The sequence below is a fragment of the Fulmarus glacialis genome, unplaced genomic scaffold (genome assembly GCF_000690835.1).
Source record: "Fulmarus glacialis isolate BGI_N327 unplaced genomic scaffold, ASM69083v1 scaffold39331, whole genome shotgun sequence".
Classification (NCBI taxonomy): domain Eukaryota; kingdom Metazoa; phylum Chordata; class Aves; order Procellariiformes; family Procellariidae; genus Fulmarus; species Fulmarus glacialis.
This window is the reverse complement of record NW_009195425.1, coordinates 18182-35191: the sequence shown is the minus strand read 5'-3', so window position 1 is coordinate 35191 and position 17010 is coordinate 18182. Positions and strand designations below refer to the sequence as shown.

The 17010-nt window shown below is 36.7% G+C and overlaps 1 protein-coding gene across 1 annotated transcript; it reads left to right on the top strand.

Annotated features, from left to right (window-relative positions):
• The first annotated feature begins 908 nt into the window (after positions 1-908).
• Positions 909-9747, top strand: LOC104084312 (interphotoreceptor matrix proteoglycan 1-like). The gene is made up of 5 exons (XM_009588087.1): positions 909-969; positions 1499-2070; positions 2856-3075; positions 6844-7054; positions 9708-9747. The coding sequence occupies exons 1-5, from the start codon at positions 909-911 to the stop codon at positions 9745-9747; spliced, it is 1104 nt and encodes a 367-aa protein (XP_009586382.1).
• The last annotated feature ends 7263 nt before the right edge of the window (positions 9748-17010 follow it).

Here is a 17010-nt window from a genome sequence, read left to right as displayed (position 1 = left end):
TATATTATTAACTTATTTTATTTTATTAGCATGTGTTTTATTTATCTTTTTACACTACTGTCACTGAATCACCGTACATATACTACAACATACATAATGAAACAAATGATAAAGGGGAAAAAATACATATGTAGCAGCTCTTAACGTAAGTTTATACAAAGTGGTAACCAAATGGGAGAAAATTCTTTTCAAGCATCTAATTCTAGTAAAACCACATACGGTGCCTTAGAGCAATTCTTTGCTGTTTTGAGAAATGTGGTCAGCTTAGCAGAATGGGGCTATATATGGCTATATAGAAAATAATCCACATTAGACCAAGGCATTGTATCTGCAGGGAGGAAGCAAAGAGCTAATTTAACAGCATGAAGAAAATAGACAGCTAACTCCTATTAAGCTTTTCTTTGTTGAAAATGTACATTTGTTCCTAAAAACAGCAACACGATAAGCAGAAGATTGGACCTCATTCATTTAGAAGCAAGGAAACGGAAAGGGACACAAAGAACAACCATGGGCGACTCCTATGCCATGGACAGGATAGTTGCCACCTCCTTCAGTCGGGGTTATTCCTAATGCAAAAGTTTGCTCTCTCTTAGTAATTTCATTGGCCACTGGGAGGAAATTAGTGCGTAGGGAATGGAAGATTTCATCAACTGGAGAAAAACTCCTTTCCATCAGCTGACAAGTGATTTTGCATGCAGGGGGTTGCTAAAAGTCCTGTGTGAAGAGCCCACATAAGTGTGTCACTGGAAAAGGACAAAGTTGTCAGCTTGGGTAGATATCTGTTGCTTGGAGGCTATCATTTTCTGTGAAGTCGTTGTGGCCAGGTAGCTGCAAGCCAAATTCAGAGAGTCTCCTTCATCATGCTTTAGATTTGGATTTCAGCTACAGCTATCACACATCCTAGATCCATGCCAAGCCCCAATGGGGACCTCATGAAAATTCAGCATCTGGATCAAATGGCTGCTACAGGTGCAGCAGATGATTTCTTAAGGTTTGAATTTGTTTTCACTGGTGCTGTTGCCTTTTAGGTAAATCGACACAGTTGCATCTGAAGAGGCTGTACTGTTTTTCTTAACCACATTTTATGATTACTGGCTTTAACCTCTCGTAGAGGGGAATAGAACGACTCCGGCATGCAACTGATCCGAGCAGACAACTCAAAGCTGCGATCTACTCTTTCAGTCAATATAAACTGGCAGTGTGATTATGTACCTTCAAAACAAGAATGTGCTTTGGAATGGCTCAGGAAATATTTACCAAGTGTAATTATTATTTAAACACAGCACCCACAGAAATCTCATCACTCAGACATGTGAGGTGTTTTATTCCAGTAGTCCTTCCTTTGTGATGGAAATAACTTTTTCATGTTTAGATAGTGTTAAAGCTTGTTTTTAAAAATGCTTCAGTGGAAATACAATATACCTGTCGTTTCCACGCTTGATGTTTGTTATACTTGCTTTTCAAAATAGCTGTCTGTTTTTCTCCTGTTTTTCTGCAGCAGTTAAGTTCATGGATGAGCCAGAATCATCAGGCGATGACATTTTAGTTACAGCCAACACTTACGAAACGTTGCCTTTCTTTATTGGTTCAAGTGATCTCTCTACCACGCAGCCTGAAGATGTTATTACAGACGTGCTACCATCAGACCAAACAGCACCTCTACCTGCAGCAACCAGCCCATCCTACAGCCACTCTCAGATCATCGAACAGTCCCTTGAAGTACCAGATTCCTTGGTGCCTGCATCTGAGAGCGTTCCTCCCGATGGCACTGGGACAGGAGTGCAGGATATTGCTGCCGAGTTAGATCACGTCAGTGTGATGAGCACAGCAGCACTGGATGAAGTGGAGCATGGCAGCGGTTATATCTCAGTGCTGACAACTGAGCCTGCAGAAGCCACCCCAGCTCCTACGCTGAAGTATGTAACTACCAGCTTCATGACAACCGCAGCCAAAGGCAAAGAGCTAGTGGTTTTCTTCAGCCTGAGGGTAACCAACATGCACTTTTCTGATGACCTTTTCAACAGGAGTTCGCCAGAATACAAAGCACTAGAACAACAGTTCATGCAATTGGTGGGTGAAAATCAACTTGAACAACACATGCAATAGTCGGGCACAGTTTAAAGAAATATACTGAAGAGCACAGTATTTTAACAATATCAGACCCTACTACAATTCGGTCTGATAAGCTGTGTTTTTAAAAGACTGATAAGCCTGGAATGCTCTCAGGGTATGAAGAAAGAGTTTATGAAGTCAGTGATGAAAGTTTTCACTTGTTCAAGGGACTCCAGATATATGCCTGGCATGTAATTTATTTGGCTTTTTCTTAGATTCATGTCAACAGTATAGCAGTGCTGATTACACCTAAGGCTTGTGTCTACATGCTGGATTTAAAAATAGGTCTTTTAAAACATATCATAGCTTAGCAGGGGGAATGTGATTAGATATGGATTTTCTCTATGGGTACAATAGGGCAGCAGGTCAGCTCAGTAATGTGCCTATTATGCTATGCCCTAACCTGCCTGGATTGAATGTTTGAACATAACTTAAGTTGGCTTCTGAGTGAGGTGATTTTTTTCTCTTCCAGATGAATAAACTCCCCAACAGTTGTGCATTTCATTACAAGGGAAAGTGCTGTCTATCCATCTCGATACATTACTGAGAAAGATGCAAAAGTCCAGAAGAAGATAGTGCTAAACAGAAAAGGGAATTTGGTGGTGGAGTTTAACAATTGTATTAAATTCAGAGAAATAAGTGTGTGATGTGTGCACTTGATAATGAAAAGTGACTACAAGAGAAATTAATAGCAGGTAGTCATTGACAGTAAGTTAAAATAAAGGCAAATTTCTGTTTTGCAGCTACTTCCATACCTTCAGTCCAACCTTACAGGCTTTAAGCACCTGGAAATACTTAACTTCAGGAACGGAAGTGTGATTGTGAATAGCAAAATGAAATTTGCCAGGACAGTGCCATACAATATCACGGAAGCAGTACACTGCGTTTTGGAGGATTTCTGTGATGCTGCAGCCCAACGCCTCAATTTGAAGATTGACAGCTATTCCCTAGATATTGAGCCAGGTAAGATTCAATCAATAACCAAAACCAAGCAGATGACTTTTTCCAGGTCGTTACAGCTCCAGAAGTATTACTGTTTTGGAAATAATGATATTAGCAATAGCCTCCCAGTGATCAGGAGTAATAAGAAAATCCAAGATGTTGCAAATTATCTGCAGACATATTTTCATACGATAATGAAATGCTGGGTGGAGGTGTTGGTCTGTGCATGTACACCAACTGCTTTTCAGAGCCAAATATAGGGAACTAAAAACTCTCTAGTATAAGGGCTGGGTAAAGACAAGTATAGAGAACGCTCGTGCAGTTTACAGGAGTGACTTACGCAAATCTTGCACCTGAATATGTAAACATAATTCCTGATGATTTTTGCAATGTTGCAAGCAAACCATCATTTAGAGCATCATTAAATCTACTTTTGAAGGGCTACAGAGCTCAAGACAGAAAGAGATAATTTCTAGGAATAATTGGATTCTAGAGATACTCACTGACCAGAGCATTACTATATGTAGCATTCCATAGATTTATAATTCCAGAATCCCTCCTGATTTAATATCTTTCAAATAAGTCTGTAGTCTTTGTTAAACAGTAGAAAATCAGTAACAACATATCTGGACACTATTGTAATGGCAGAAGCTTAAAGTTTTAAAAAACTGTATTATTTTATAAAATTGAATCCTGAATCTATTTTCAGGTTCTGGTAATTATTTCAGGGCTGAATTTAATTTCATTGGCATGGAGAAGAACGATACCAATACCTTAGCATGCAGACATCTTTAGCAGTTTTGGTTACGCTGTCTTTTTACATATCTCTAACAACTCCAGAACAAAAGAAAATCCACTTACAATTCATGGAAGTAGTTTCTAATCTGTTTTCATTTTGTATAATTCCTTGTGGCCACTACGAGAATGGGTGGTGTGTGGTAAAGAAAGTTAACAAAATCAAAGTATTTAAACTTTCAAATACTGCCGTGATAAACTGATGTTTCACTGAATAAAGTAATAAATAAGTTCACTAGAAAAAGTGAACTTTGGCCTACCACACGTTCTCTGCTTCAGTAATAAATTTTCATTAAATAAAAATTAAAATGAAAAAGTTGCTAAATGCAAATACGGAACAATTTTTAAATCTTTCATCTTCATCCATATCAGCTGCTTTACTGATGTGGTATTTCAACATTAATTCAAGAAAACTATATCACGATGAGTTTGCTGAGAGTGCTGTTCTTTCAAGGCTTATGAGTAGTAGTAAAATGTCAAAATAGAAGAAATTATATTTAGAAAGCCAGTATATTCCCATACAGGTGTTTCAAAGCCCTACTGTCTTTTCACTTCAGAAAAAAGCTACCAAACAAACCAACCCCAACCTGTTTAGTAAATCAAGGTAATTTAAGTAAATTCCTGTTTATTGTGAAAGTAAGAGCCATCTAGTGGTAATAATGTTATACCACATTGAGATACTGGTGGGAACTGACAGTCCAAACTATATATCAAGACTCAGCAATTGCAAAGGGGTGACTGCATTGGTCATAAATAATACCACAAAGAATAACACAGTGGGTTTTTAAAAACACCTGCATGCATTTTTTTTGTAATCTAAACAAAGTGAAAACACAGAAAAGATGACAAAGTATGGCAGGTACATAGCCCAACACTTTATTAAGGAAAATGAAATATTATCACAAAAAAATGACCCTCTAACCCAGAGAAATGCTCATGCCGAACTCTACGTGTCAAATAGAAATGTGCTGAGACCTTTCAACTTCTGAAGACTGAAGGCTGTAGCACACAACCCTGGGTAATGCTTAGGCAGAGCCTGTGTCTCCTTACTAGCAGTATCAACCTTTATTTCCGCTAGTATGAAGGTAAACTGTGACCATGAAAACTGGGGAGAGATTTACAGGAGACATGCAGCTAATGTAGCTGATGATGCTTTAATCAATGGCTCAATCATACAAACTCTTTTATTAACCATTTTTCCTTCAGAAGTGTCCTGTTTTTGCTAGGAGTGCAATTCTGTGTAGAATAAGAAGAGAATCTGTAAGAACTAATATCCCCTTTTGGTTTGCCAGCTGTTTTTCTTCCATTAGAGACTAAAATTTGTAATTCCTAATCAGTAGTATCAATGACCAGAGCAAAGTACTTGGAATATATATATAATTTTTTTTTTACATATAAGCAAGGGTTTGCCTAACAATAAAGTTACCTTGTAATTTATTGCATTACTTTGATGCCCAGTTGTTAGAGTTCACATGTACACACATTTACAGTCCAGGAGCAAAGCAGATCCCAAATTAACATGCACATTATATATAGTAGAGGGAAATTGAGCATGCTAAAACTCACTAGTCTTAAATTAAAAAACAAAAAAAAAAAGGAAATAGCCATGGAATTATAGAGGGCTTAAAAGTGAACAGCTCTGCTGGATTAATTTCTATCAGTTAAGCATATCCTAGTGTGTGTCTGAAATTTCCAGTACTACTATAAAGAATGCAATGCTCATTTTTCATTGAAATTAGTACTACAGAGCATCTAGGGCCATAAAGTGGCTCCGGAAGAAAATTCTCAGCCCGGTATGCAATATCCAGTATGAATCTTCTTTTTAAACCACAGATTTTTCTTCTTAAGAAATTTTAAGCCCACATAACTAAAAAGGGCTGGTTTTCTTCCGCACTGATGTATTAGGTGATTTTGATTTCTACAGACCAGACCTGAAACCAAGTTCCTCTCTACAGCTAAGACTACATGTGCAAACTTCCTCTGAACAGGTCCAGTCACTCAGGACCTGCTGTCCCACGTAGCCCAGCTCATACCTGTATATCTGCTTTCATGTCCTTCTCTGTGCTCTCCTTGCTTGTCTTTGTACACTTTTTTTCCCCCCTCCCTTTCTGGATTCACACACCTTATTGAAACTGCTGGCAAGAACAGAATTTGTATCCCCTGGTCTGCTTCTCATCTTTTGCCTTCTATCTCTGGGCTTTACCCCATAGTGCACAGGAAATTGCCTCCATGAGACAAGCTCGGTGGATGCAGCCCTCCTCCTTATCACCCCATCAGCACACAGCTGGGCTGAGCACTGGGTTAAAATGACTCCTTCTGGGTCTTTTTTTCAGTTCTAGTTAGAAGCAGAGAATGGGAAAGGAGAAGTAGATCTGTGACAGGTGAAGTTAGGACTTTAAGCTGCCTCTGATTTGGGCCTTCCTGTGAACATCAGAAGACTCATTTTCCCCTAATCTTGCAGAAGCACCCCTTACTAACATTTAAAAAAAAAAAAAGGCAAGTTTTGCCAATGCTAACACATCACTTCCAAAAAAGCTCTGCAAGCACGTATTTTCTTTAGACAGCACCGGTATTTCTAGGTTGCAGTCCTCATAGTATTGTGGAATATTCAATAATCTAATTCCCTCCCCTTGACATGCCCTAAATTATGTGTTTAAGATGATTATAGTCAAAACTATTTCTTACACATACACAAAGGCTGTCTCATAGTATCCATGAGTATAAGACTAGTACTTACAGTAAAAAAAAAAAAAGGATAAAAATATCCAAATGTAAAAATCCTTGTCAGCGAGATGAAAAATGAAATCACGGTGATGGGATAAAGTGTGATCTACAGAAAGAAGGATGTGTGTCCTTTTATGCTAGACTATATCCTCCTATTAACGTGCAAAAGTAGCAGGCCAGTAAATGTGACTTGTTTTCTCTAGCTGCCACAAAGCTTGCCAAGTTACTTTGGCGTAATGCATCAATTAATGATTTACCCATCCTTTACAGCTGATCAGGCAGACCCATGCAAATTCATGGCGTGTGACGAGTCTTCCGAATGCATAATGAATGAGTGGACAAAAGAGGCTGACTGCCTTTGTAAACCTGGTTACGCAAGCCAAGACGGATTACCCTGCCGGAGCCTGTGCGAGTTGGAACCCCATCTTTGCGTCAATGGTGGGAAATGTGAGTTAGTTCCAGGAAGAGGAGCTGTCTGCAGGTAAATAAATGGTGCCTAACATGAATTCTGTTAACGGACCCCTAACACGTCTATTGCATGAACAAGGAGGGCTTAGTATATACTTTTCAACAGCATGAACTATTCTAATAAGCCAAGACTTCAACATTCAGACACTTTAAGTTACATTGCAATACCCTTCTTCAGTATAAATAGTCTCACTATGGATAAATCCATTTCTGCCTGTTGGTACACATAGAACGTCATGATCTAGTTATTTTTTTAGAGATGCTTTAGAAATTTATTACAAATTCAGCATCACTGGCAGAGATGACAAGTATGAAACGATGCATTCTTTTCGGATTTCCAAATACGTCTTGGAAAAATGAAATAACACATTCACGTTTTTGCTATTGATTACATAGTAGTATTTTAAGAAATTAATTTTTTCCAAGTTGTATTAAAAAGGAAATCTATATTCTTATAAACACACCTATGAACACTATTCTGATTCCAGACCACCCAATAAAGCACATGAAGGCTGAGGCTGCTTTCAGGGCTTTCTGGCAAAGACTTGAAGATTAGCAGCTCCATGTAACTGCAAACAAAAAATCCGTAAGAATTTTTACATGAAATTACGTTAAGCCAATATTGAGAACTACTACAGTACTTGAACATATTAATTCTCTTTTAAAAGTATCAGGTTTCATCTCACTGTAAAACTAGAGTATCCAGAGCATTATGTAAAACTCTGTACACCAAACTGGCACACGGTATTTGACCAACCATGTATATAAGCAAGAGAAGTTACAATTCTTGCACTTGTTTTTTCTCTCTTAATATTGGCTTTACTAGATTAATGATACATCTTCTGTTGTATTTAGGATTAATGTCAAAAAATAAGACTACTGAGCAAATTATCCATATGATAATTTCACTGTGACAACATAACTGCCATAATTCATTTTCTGCAGTGGGTGTCACAGAAATGATAATAGAAGATTCTATTGAATTCACCACAGTTCCTGCTAAATTCCTGACTTGCAGAGTCACAGTAGCACAGCTGCAGTATTTTGTAGCAGAAATCAGCCTGTGAGCTAAAGAGCTCAAAACTTTACTCAAGTAGCAAAGGGTATAGCCTACTCCTCCAAGACCAATGCACTAAGGAAAATAACACCCTTCCATTTCAGAAAAGCCCTGACTTGATGTACAGTAATAACCAAACCATCATTTGGAATGATAAAAATATTTAAAATAATAAATGAAACTTTTTGTGAATTACAGCAAGTTACAAACAAAACAAACTTACCGCCAGTCTCAGACTGACAGTTTGTGCAAACTTGTACAGTCTGCAGAGAGAAAATGATGGCCTATTATTTGCTTTAGTTAAGCACGTGTTTTGCTTGTGAATTTACTCAGAACCATGCTAGTTTTTCCGCTAACTGGAACCCCTGTGTTCTCATATAAAACATGGTAATCTTCTCCCTTGCTTTAAAGGGAGCAATTTGTAGAACTCTTACTTCAGACCTTGCTACTCAGATTAAAATCACCAATAAACAGCATATAGGCTTCAAAGATGTATTTAGACATTACTCCAAAACACACCTGAACTTCTAAAGTTCTAAACCACAAATGTTATTTCAACCTCACCTAGAAATTTGTCAGAGATGTTCCAAATGCATAAATTCCTTAAAATTTGTAGGTTGGCAAAGAATGTGTCAGTGTCTTTTTAACACACACTCTCATGAATCTAAGAATATTCTCTTTCCTCTATTATCAATCACATTATTTCATACAGACACATAACAATTAATTGTATTGGGAATACTGTGTTTATATTTAATTGCAGATTTTCCTTTGTTTTCATTCGAGGTACTCTGTATTTTCTGCCTTCAAGTTCCATATATTTTTCTCTTCCTCTATTTTAGATGCCCTGTACGTAGACACGAGCTTTACCAAGGACAGCGCTGTGCAAAATTTGCTCCAGAACCCATACAACCCTTCATTTTTAAACCTCTCATTCTTGGCTTACTAAGCCTTGTTTTTCTTTTCATCATTTTAATTATTAAATTAAGAAGAAAAAGCAAAAGAAACTCTAATTTGCAGTAAGCTGCTCACGATCTTTTTCTTCACATTTCAAAATATTCTTTTTTTCTTTTGCAATTTAAAATCTTACCTAAACAAAAATGTTCTGCATTGTAGAAGTTCTACTCTCAACAGCTGCAATTCAGAAAATGCTGTAAGGATAAATCCTGCTTTTGAAAACGATGAACCCATAACTAGCTTTTGTCATACGGCTTGTAGTGTAAGTGCTTGTGTCAGTTCCTCAGAGATCACTGACCACGAAGCATTACCTGAACTTGAAAACACAATTCAGCATGGAGGTAAAATGCATAGAAATACATTTCTTACCCCTCAACAAAGGTCCATCTTCATGTATTAACTCTACAACTAAATCAAATTTTATTCTAATCTCTTGCTTAGCAATTTCAGAACTAAAAAGATTAATTCATTTATTTGCTTTCCACGTCTACTGCTGTGTAGGTTTCATAACAGGACTGTAGAACTGCTTTTCTTACAGCTCTCTTGCATGGCTTTGGTGGTCCATCCTGAGTGCTTTTTCTGATTTAGTGAAATAATTAATCTAGTGTTTTGGTTTCTTTTTTCCTTTTTTTTTTTTTTTAAACTGTTGTAGGTCACCAGACCAGTTTACAAAGCCAAGACTGACAAGTTAGTCTCCAAAATTCTTCATTTCCAGCATCAGCCAGACAAAACCAAGGTTTGTGACTATTTTCAAGAGCTTTAAAAATCTGTTGAGTTTCCTGTTTGTCAATGTTACCAGGAAGCCTCCTTGTACTAATTCCATACAAAGAAAAGCTCATTTTTCTTTGGATGCTTGATATGATAACAACAATCCCTTCTTAAGTGCTTTTATGCAACAAAGTTCCATCCTGTATACTCATTTGCTAATGTGGCAGTCACTGAAACACACGAAGGAAGAAGAAATATCTAAAATGAAAAAGTACACAGATCATTTAAAAATAACTTGTGCCTGTTTAAGCTACATCGGGTTATCGACAAAGTTGTTCTCACTAAATTAATTTCCTTAACTGGATCTTGAGAAGTGAGGCAACCACAAAATAGAAATGGGTTTAAAAATAGGTGGTTTTGGCCATTTTTCACCGTTATTTAAATTTAAAAAGAGTGTTTACATCAGAGCCCTTATGTTGAACATATTTTTAATGACGTGATAAAAGACAATGGAGGAAGAAAAATGTAGGTAGAACACAGCTTTTGTTAGCTGAAACTATGAGCATCACTTCCATATCACAATCTGGAAAACTCCCTTGAGGCTAGTATTTCTAAAACAGAATATGGCACTTGAATTTTCAGGAGGTGATAGGTATCTAGAACTCTTAGGCCAAATTGAAAATTCCAGTCTTCAAATTCTGTTTTGCAATGTGTAATGACAGCAGTGACAGCTTTTTAGGACATATTATCTACAGTAAGTACAGCTCTGTATTTATAAAGTTGTATACGAATATAAGCACAAAATTCCAGCAGAAGCTAAAATAACCTTCAATTCCTTCCTAAGCAGGAAAAATGTTTCCAGTTTAGTTAAAGGGTCACTACATGGAAAATGATTGCAAAACTTAGTTATCAGAGGGGGTTTTGTTTGGTTGGGTTTTTACCCAATTAGTCATCCAGGAATTAACAAACATGTTGCTCTTCCTTCTCTCTGAGCTCAGTAGAAAACACAAGTTCTTGCAAGCAGCTGAATACCACAGCTACCTCTCTACATGGTTAGGTCCCTGGGAACTTGGTGTGTCTTGCTCCACAAAGAGTATAATGTGAGGAATAAGATGACTGTGAGAGTCATCCTTCTTTTGGCCAAAGCAGAATGTGACGATGAGCTAGAATTTACACATTCAAGTGGATCAGCTCATTCTGACTGAGACATAAGGCCAACAAGTCCACATCCAGTTGGCCTACTATGGTTGAGAGTCAAACATGCCAAAGTCCTCTAAAAATGATCCTGCTGATCTGAGTCTCTGCTGCCTTCCTCACCTACACATGCGCTCTCTGCTCCTTTGAGATGAAAGCTGAAGACACCTCCTCATTCAAAATGCAACTCTTGTAACATCCGCTGTCCCTATTAGCGACTGTGCTGGACATTCTCTGTTCAGTGAAAAAGGTGCTGAAAAATAAAGCACATTGCTTTTCAGCTGTAAGGGTCTTATGTCAAGCTGTCCGGTAAAGTCTATTATTCTTCAGTTGATCTAATGGATACTATTCTATAAGCTTATCATTCATTTGTGCTCATACATGCCATGGGGGAGTAGGCTTCTGTTTCAAGACATTATCTGGCAAAATTCAGTAATGGACCTAACCCTTGAAAAGAAAAAGGATCTCATCTAAAGAGACTTCACAAACTTTTCTAAGCTTGCAAAAGAACTGTGCTGCAACAGATACCACAGAAAATCAGGTTTTTTAACAAACTTAGATAAAACCTTAGAGGACTCAGAAATATTTGACACAAAATAGTCCAGAAGCATTGGAAATTAAGCACTGGATAAGAGGATGGTAGAATAATTTGGTTCATATGCTGAGTCTAATTGGCACAGACAAAGACCGCTTCAGATGAAGCCTAGAAGTCTTATAGATTCTCCCTAAGAAATATGTGAAATACATCTTCCTTGCTCATCAAAACCAGTAACTGACACATAGCATGATCCTCTGAAAAACTCTAAGCCACCAAGAAAGATGACTGAAATTAAATTTGAGGAGAAAACAAAGACTGCCATTTGTTTCATCCTCATGTCAGTCACTTGGATCATCAAGCAAACAGTATTTTGGATTAAAACAATACAATAACGACAGAAGTTAGCCTGTTAGAGCTCCCCCACCAGTATCAGGGATTTAGTGTTTCATTACCAGAATCATGGGGGAAAGATGACCTAAAATACCATAGAGAGATGGAAGTGCTCTGCTCTTAGTTTGAGACCACCAGGCATCAGGTTTTACAAATTTAGAAGTTTGCATGGCACAGTTGCTGCTCCTACACTTCAAACAAGGCACAGAACCATAGAATAGTTTGGGTTGGAAGCGACCTTTAAAGGTCGCCTAGTCCAGCCCCCCTGCCCTGGGCAGGGACATCTTCAACTAGATCAGGCATAGAAGCTGAACGTCCCAAAGACTCTTTTATCCCAGGTCAGCTGTAACTGTGAATCTCATAGATACTTTAATACGGCTTCTTTTGTAGCACACTGTATTCTAATTATTTTACAGTCAAAAAGATGTTCTTCAGATTATGATGATATCGGTGGTACTTGTTTGTTATGTCATACAGAAGCACAGCATCGTTATATCAGGGAGGAAAAATAATAATTTTACTCTTAGCTCAATGCCTTAGTGTGTAAAATAACGTCAGGATTAACTCGATTCTCCTTACAATGAACTGGAGATTATCTCAACAGATCTTAGTGAGATCTTGCCTATTAGCAGTAGATAAATAATACATTTTCGAATTCAAAAACGCTTTTAAAATGTCTTATGAGAGTTTCTCTTACAGGTATTCAAAAAAGAAGGTCTGCATTATTCAAGACTGGACTTCAGGTTGATTATGCATATGAAAAAAATTCAAGGATTCTTCAAGATATACCATTTTAGCTCTAAAATCAATACACATTAAACATTAAAAGAAATTGTTTTATTAAAGAGAAACAACATGACCGAGTCGACCAACTATTTGATCATGTCTAAAATTTGCCTAGTAAGAATTCACCAGTGTTAGGGTGCATGCATTAAGCATCCAGTGCTTAGACACCTTAACTGTATTTTTATTTAAGAGCAGAGTGCTAGAAACAGATTTTGCTAAGTGACTTTTTTCAATATTGTATGTCACAACAAAATATCAATGAAACTGTACCACATTTCTATACCCTTTCATTAACCTTCCTTACATACACTAATGTCACTGGCAAACACGGAAATAAGGGCTGTCATGGACCAAAGGCCACAGTAAAAGCCTTCGGGAACTTCATTCTCTCCCTACAACGCTCACATTGCAAATCACACAGAAGTTGGGATTAGTTTTTTTAATGGTTTCTATGAACATCAGATTCCTATTTTTTTTGTTAATAAACAAATTATGTATACATATGTACATAGACACTTCACTGCTTAATTTCTGGTGACAGTTAAACTGTCCTATCTAAGACTTCAAACTTTTTGCTGAGGCACAATACCTGCAGTTTCATCTTTTGAGAACATGAAATTTATATCCACAACCACCCTCTCAGTAGCAAGTAGATTACAGAGACGCACATAAGCACGTACACTTTAAACTCAGTATAGACATAAATAATTTTGAGAGGTTACTGTTAGTTTTTGTAGAAGAAATATAAGCAGACAATGGGTGGCCATTAAGTATTTTATAGGCTTAGTAATTTATGCTCTATGGATCCACAATCCTGATTCACGTATGAGCATTACTTTACCTTGAACATCTTTTTCTTGAGTATATATGTATTTATACGCTGCACCAGTGTTGTATAATATTCAGGCACTGTTTGCTGCTTGGTGCATACCAGAAGTTGTACTTACAGCTCAAACTGAGCTTCTACAAAGTTCATGACTATACTGGATGACAGCTCCTCATTCAGATGTGAAACTTTCATGTATGCAGGATAGCAGCTGATTTTAGTGACAATTCTTTTTATTTCACACCACACAGTTACCACAGCAAAGACTGAACTTTGGTTTACCTTATTATGTGCGCTCAAAAGAACTGTTTACGAATTCCAAACAATTAACTGCACAAACAGATTTGCCTGCAAAACCACCAGAACTGGTGATTGTGTACAAATGAAGGCAATGCACCAAGAATACAAGGTTGAGTTTCTACAGCTGAAATAGTATTTTTACTTACTTTATTTAACTAGAAAAAAATAAAAATAAAAAAGAAACCTAAGATGTGCTTTTACACAGTAACACTCCAGAATAAAACTCTACTTTAAAAATACTTCTTGCAGGGCACTGGAAGTCATCCCTGCCAACAAATGTTAGCTTTTCACTATTGCTCATGTAAGTTAAGACTGCATTAAGGATGCTGAAAGCATTCAATTTTTTTTCCATTACAAATGTATTTTTGTATGTGTTTAGTATATTTCAATTCATACTAGTTATCACTAGTCAGATTAAAAAAATAAGTGATTTTAAAATGTGTATTTTAATAATGATTATTCATGACTGTATTTATCACTCTCAACTATTAATTACCAAATATATTTGCTGGATGTAAACCTTTTGTATTCCAATAAAATATAATAAAACTATTTACTTGAAAATTTCACAGGGAACTAGTATTTACTCTCACACTAAGACACATACTGATGTAAAGCTAGAGTTGGAAATGAAAGCCATAAGGAAAGTGAAACAAAATTGTATCTCCTAGATATCAAAGTCTGAATTACTTTAGTCTTCTTAAATAAAAAAAATACCACTCTGATTTGGACCTTAAGACAGGAAAGTGTGATGACACTTTCTTTTTCTTTTTGAAAATACAAAAGCAACACCACACCCCCAAACATAAAGCTTTTCCTGTAGCATACAAACTTGAAGCATCACAAGTGGTTTCACTAGTCACTGATGAAAAAGATGCACCCAGTACACAGCATAGCAAATGATAAATATGTTGGAAGTGACAGCAAGGGTAAAAAATATACTTGTTTCAATACTGAGAAATGAGGTATGAGACTTAAAGAAAACAAAATCAGAACTTCTTAATATCAGAATGCTATTTTAGAGGAACACTTACCTTAGAAAGTAAAGACAAAATCTTTACTAGAGTAGCTTTAAGCACCATAAACATCTGATAGAAAAGCAGCACGCAGTTCCAGCACAGAAATCCTTTTATCCTTCTCATAACTTAATTTACCCTTACTTATTATGCTTTAAATCTTTAAAGACAAAATGGTGAGAGAGGCAACTGAGATTTCAGCATGGAATGTATTTATTTTCTTAAATTTTCAGTACAGTATTAGGCGGCCATTTAAATACTTTAAAGATTTTGGAGAAAACCCCAAAGGATTCCACTAGGTAAAGAAAAACAATCTTATCAGTGGATGAAAGACAAGCATTTAATGACCTTGTGATCCTCGAAGTAGCATTCTCTAGACAATTCATATTCCTGGGTCACCTAGCCAGGAAGGGAGCCTGGCGTGGTGATTCTCTTCCCCTCCTTTGCTTTCTGGAGTGTTTCATGCAGAATATCTCAACTATAATGGACAACTTCACTGAGAGCCAGGAAGACTTTTTTTTAAAAAAATCAAACACACAGAACCAACCCAACATGTTTACCTCATCATTTTGCTTTAAAAACCAACTTACATTTTTTTCTGTAACCATAGATCAGAAGGGCATTAGGTAATACTACAATCCTACAGATCAACTCCCTCCCTCCTTTTTTTATTTCCTCTCCAAATCAACTAACAGTATCATTATCTGACACAGTAGATGGGACAACAGAAACAATCAGTAAGCAGCTGAATATTGCCTGACATAAAAAAAAAAAATCTGAAATGAATTGAAAATTAATTTTGTTGCACAGAGATCAGTAAAACTAAAAGCAGATGCTGCTTTTGGTGCAGGGGGGGAAAAAAAAAAAGAGCATGCTACTGTGCAAACTAGAATACCTTGATTTTTGGAATGCATCTTCTGCTTGCCTCAGGCACACTGCTGGAGCAATGCAGAGGGATGGGAACATCTCATTTGAGAACATCCAGCCACCAGGTTCCTCTTCCACTATTTCAAAGTCAATTTTATTTTACCGATAGCTCATATTTGTTAGTCATTTAGTTAACAAGAACTCCATACACCCCATTCTGAAAAATAAATTTTCTTTCTGATGCCAGTCAAGGAAATCCTGGCATAATCAAAGGAACAGACTGGAAAAATTCAGTTAATTGTATTTATTTTAAGTTCCCCAGAAGTATGTTTACACATATATGTACTAAAATATTTAGGCATATATATGTGTATATACATACACACACACACTGAAGTATTGAGGTTCTTCGCTTACCATGTTCAGTCTCATAAGATCCATTTTTATATATGTATATGAACTGAGACTGAATGTCTTAAGTCAAGAACTTAAATCTAGATAGTAAATAAATACAGGGTAGGGCATCTCGGCCCTATCAGTTCAGTGATTTTTCTTCCTTGTATCACATGAACGATCGCAGCTTCTCGCAGTGCTAAGTTTCTAGAGACTGGAAGTTCTGAAACTTTGCTTCCAATTCAGTAACACATTAAAGCAGTAATCTAAATTTCATAAGCTGCACCTTTAAACTCATGCCACACTGTACAGGTTTGTACACAACTTGCTAGCCAGCAGTCTGATGCACTTTCATCTTCCAGCCAAAAATTACTGCTTCAGTGAAGAATTTGTTTGGGTAAAATGAAAACATTTTCTCATTTGCAATCACATGACCAAAAAATAGAGTGGGTACGCAGTGGATGCTGAGATTCCCTGATGCAGCAGATTCATACAGAGTTAATGTATTACTCAAATGTCTCTGCATGTATTGCAGTAAGGAGTGCATTTATAACAACAAGCAGACTGGCAGGCAAGCACAATCTAAGGTCAGCAAGGATGTATGCATCGTGAGCTTTCTCTGTGCTACAGAACTGTACCTCTTGAAATTTATTAAGTATAGTTATGCATTTAAAAACTAAAGTTTCCAAGAGGTTTCAGACTAAGTAAACAGTGAGGAAATTATTTTACAGTGTAAGCAAACTTTGTCAATTCATAGAGCAAGACTTCATTTTTAAATCAGGTTGAATAAGTAATTGGATATCAAGCTACTTATATTTCAAATTCCCATCGAAGAGGTAATAAATAATCAAGTTTAATTTGTTGAAATAATGGCCAGCATGGTGAAATAACATTCACATAAGTGAACAAGATGCATCTTTAAACTGTATGAAATTAG